Genomic DNA, 4,274 nt, shown 5'->3' on the forward strand with positions numbered 1-4,274 from the left:
AAGCATTTACAAGAATTCTTTTTACACATAAAGGAAAAAAGAATGGGGAACTTTGATGAAAGTCCGGGGCCTGCTAGTTTGAATGGGGATATGAATCATTTCAGAACAAACTTTGGAGGTTCAAAAGCTTTGCCTACCATTTTCAGTAGTTTTCTATGTCATTGTCATGGAATTTATTTAAAGATAAAAAGAAAGAATATTGGTGATAAAAATGATTCTTTCAAGTGGAGGGTGCTCAAAAGAAGGAACATATTCCTTATCATTTCTGGTGTATCTTATTTTAAATTCCATTTTGATTCCATAAGAAAGCCCTTTTCTCCAAGTTGGCCAAATCTCATGTCCCACAATATGTTACTATAATATTTTGCTATTATGTGATCTTTACATAATGATTGTAGTTTTTGATGTCCTATTTAGTTGTTCTTTTGTTTTGAGGAAAGTGGCAGAGTGAGCTCAAAATCTATATCTTGTTTCCACTGAGAAATGCCTTAGCCAATTTAGCTTGTGAATAATACTAACAAGATATTGGCAATTTCCATATTATTCTTTTATTTTTTGGACATTATCAAGATAGCATTCACCCTCTGCTTGGGATTACTTCTAGAAGTGTTTGAGTTAATACCAGGATTCTATAAGTGATTTTGAGTCATATTGCAATCTTGATTTACTTCATTACCAGAGTACTCAAAATCTGATCTTTGTCATTTCGTGGATAAGCTTCCTATAGGTGTTAATGTGTTATTGTCCAAATATATGATTTTGGTATTTCAAACATTGATGTCAAATATAGTATTTTTCACATTGGAAAACATAGATCTTTATGCAGGAAATGTAACAATAACAATGTCCGAGTAAAATCTCACAAGTGGGGTCTGGGGAGAGTAAAGTGTACGCAGACCTTACCCCTACTCCGGAGGGATAGAGAGGCTGTTTCCAAAAAGACCTTCGGCTTAGAAAGACGAAAATAAACAATAGACTAGTGACAACAACAAAAGCCAAAAATAATATCAGCATGAGACATAAAATAGATTGAAAAGCAATAACAATAACCATTAATAATACCATAACCCTACATAAACCACTAACAACCCAAAACGAAACATTATCAGCCTAGCCCGCCCCTGGTACGAAGCAGAAAAACGCTCGCCTCCCTCCTAACCTACAACCCTAATGCTCGACATCCACATCTTCCTATCAAGAGTCATGTCCTCGAAAATCTGAAGTCGTGTCATGTCCTGCCTGATCACCTCACCACAATACTTCTTAGGCCGTCCTCTACCTCTCATCATACCTGCCAATGCCAATCGCTCACGCCTCCTAACCGGGGCATCTTGACTTCTCCTCCGTACGTGCCCGAACCGTCTAAGCCTCGCTTCCCACATCTTGTCATCCATGGGAGCCATGCCCACCTTCTCCCGAATATCTTCATTTCTAATCTTATCCAGCCTAGTGTGCTCGCACATTCATCTTAACATCCTCATTTCTGCTATTTTCATCTTTTGGATAAGAGAATTCTTGATTGCCCAACACTCAGCCCCATACAACATGACCGGTTTAATCACCGTTCTATAGAACTTGCCTTTAAGTTTCGGTGATACTTTTTTGTCACACAGGACTCTAGATGGTAACCTCAATTTCATCAACCTCACTCCTATACTGACATCCTCATCTATCTCCCCATCCCGTGGATAATTGACCCAAGGTACTTGAAATTTCCTTTGTAACGGTAAAAAATGCTACATCTCATAAATACTTTACTTAATTGTGAGAATATATATTGTAATTAACTATGATTTGATTTAATGGCAGAGCGTGTGAAGACACATTATTATTAATTGGTATAAGCACGAAGTGTGGATAAGTTATTATATTATCTCATATTGAATTATGCCGATGAGCTCAATGATACCCCTTAATGGTTAACGTTCTATTCTATCGGAGAATAAGAGTTATATGGCCTTTTAATGAGCTAAATGGAGGAACAAAGAAAACAATAATTCAGAGCCTAATACAAGGACACAAGCTAAAGAAATTAAAAGATCATCTTTGCATAATGTAATAAAGAACATTTACAAAATGACCAATAAGAAAAATCCACCCTTTCCATAGACCTCCCTATTTTTCTTGAGCATTATTTCATTTCTATTTCACATTTTACAACAAACCAAGGGAAGATTATGGATTCTCCATAAAATCAATTAAACATTAAGCAACAAGATTTCTGATCAAATTTCCTTGAATCAGTTTCATTTATGCTAGATCATTGCAGTCTACATTAAGGCCAAAATCATGAACCATCCCAACGCGTTAATCAACAAAAACTCTGCAAATTAAAAAAAAAAGAAAGAAAAAAGATAGCACTTGTAAGACATGAGAACCAAAAAATAAGATTAAAACACCAGAAAAAGTTGACAATTAATTCTTGTACCAGTTTGCCATGGGACAGTTGTGAAACTGTTACTCCAAGATGATCCGAGGAAACAATCATTGGACGTGTTGAATCCACTAGGACAATTACAAAGAAATGAATTATAAGGTCCACCATATCCACAAACTCCATTACTCTTCTCACAACTCTCACACATATCAGGATAATCATTATTGAAATTAAACTTGTATTTCAATCCCACACCATATTTCCAGGCCTGTGGATTCAATTCTTGACCATATAGAGCTGAGTAAGATGAGCAATGCAACTTCTCCAAATCCATCTCAAAAGCCGGTCCAAGATCAACCGGTGTGTAAACACAACAAGTGGAAATTGGAAGATTAAGTCTACTAATAGCTTGACAAGAATACAAAAGACTACAAACAGTTGCACCCTGAGAATCACACATAGGGAAAGTTGAATTAACCCCTCCATTTCCATTGAATTTGTAAATTGGTGAAGAATCTGTTGCACAATCAAGTAAAGCAAATACTGTATCATCATTAAAGCTAAAAGGTGCATTTCCATCTAAACTAAAGCCTTTACTTGGCTGTGTACAAGCACAAGTTGACATAGAAGGATCATTAATGTACAAGACTTGGTTATTGTAATCTATTGAAGTAACCGGATAGCATCCGGTGTGAGTCTTGAAGCTCAGTTGTTGGTTGTTGCAGATAACATAAGGCTGAAACCGCGGATCGCCACATCCAGGGCCAGTGCCAAAAGGGTATTTGATTGGTATATTGCCACATGATTTTTGGCAAGTTTGTGATGTGATTAGTGTAGGAAGAAATATGAATACAATGCAAGAGATGAAGATTGAAGATTTCTTGAAATTCATGTTTGGTTGACTATGAAAATACAGATAGATAGGGAGGAAGAAAAATGTGGAAGAGTAGTGGTATATAAATTAGTCAGAGGTCTAAAACCTTGTCTTTTCGTAATGAGAAGTGCTTATATTTTATGGGGGTTATTCCTTCTTTTGCAACTTTTGTTGAACTTAGTTGCGCACAAAATGCATGCCAAGGGTCTACCGGAAATTAACTGATGTTGGGCATATTTCGATACGTGTTGATATTACTTTACTCATGTTTTAACCACTTTTTGATGCTATTTGATCTTTAAAATGCTCAACATGGTTTAATTATTGATTTTATGACTAATTGAGTTGTGTGTGATGATTTAAGGTGTTTGGAGTGCAAAAATATGAAGAAAAGGTGCTCTAGCTAGAGGAAGAGGGGTTGGATGCGTCGCATCCAATCTAGAAAAAAAATCAGATTTTGTACACCCTTAGCAGTGAAGTCGGCCCATAGCATCCGCTTTAGCATCCGCACCTGGGCAAAGCTGAGATGGAGGAACAAAGGGTGGATGCTTCGCATCCACCCTAGCATGCGAAGCTGAGAAGTGGAGGACGAGGTGGATGCGACGCATCCACCCCAGCATCAATCCCTGAAGCTGAGTCGGATTAGGAATAGGAGAACTTTGGCCCACGACTTTTGTACGCAATATATAAGCCAAAAATGCCTCTTTTAGGGCATCTAACATATTGGGAAGGGAAAAAAAAATACGACAAAGCTGGGGCCAAAAACGCCTCTTTTAGGGCATCTAACATATTGGGAAGGGGGAAAAAAATACGACAAAGCTGGAGAACCACAGAATTCATCTTGAGTTCTTATTTTTCCTTCTTTTATTGATTCTTATGTACTCTTGTGAATTATTTGATGATTGCATGAACATTAGTGGCTAAGAACTCTATTATTCTAGGGTCATGGGCGATACATGAATGTTGATGTTTGAAGTTTAATTTGACAAAGTTGATTTTATCATATTGGGTTGTTTATTTAAT

The 4,274-nt window shown here is 36.9% G+C and overlaps 1 protein-coding gene across 1 annotated transcript; it reads right to left on the minus strand.

Moving 5' to 3' along the window:
• Positions 1-2,028: 2,028 nt before the first annotated feature.
• On the minus strand, positions 2,029-3,385 carry LOC104098778 (wall-associated receptor kinase 4-like). Its single transcript, XM_009605601.4, has 2 exons — positions 2,429-3,385; positions 2,029-2,323 (listed from the first exon to the last, which is right to left on the minus strand). The coding sequence occupies exons 1-2, from the start codon at positions 3,267-3,269 to the stop codon at positions 2,271-2,273; spliced, it is 894 nt and encodes a 297-aa protein (XP_009603896.1). The 5' UTR covers positions 3,270-3,385; the 3' UTR covers positions 2,029-2,270.
• Between the last annotated feature and the right edge of the window lie 889 nt (positions 3,386-4,274).

The sequence above is a fragment of the Nicotiana tomentosiformis genome, chromosome 10 (assembly GCF_000390325.3).
Source record: "Nicotiana tomentosiformis chromosome 10, ASM39032v3, whole genome shotgun sequence".
Taxonomy (NCBI): domain Eukaryota; kingdom Viridiplantae; phylum Streptophyta; class Magnoliopsida; order Solanales; family Solanaceae; genus Nicotiana; species Nicotiana tomentosiformis.

Excerpts from the sequence above, each read along its gene's own strand:
- LOC104098778 (XM_009605601.4), bottom strand. The coding sequence starts at position 3,269 with ATGAATTTCAAGAAATCTTCAATCTTCATCTCTTGCATTGTATTCATA. Across the intron at positions 2,324-2,428 it reads AACTGTCCCATGGCAAACTG|AGTTTTTGTTGATTAACGCG; the intron begins GTACAAGAATTA and ends TTTAATTTGCAG.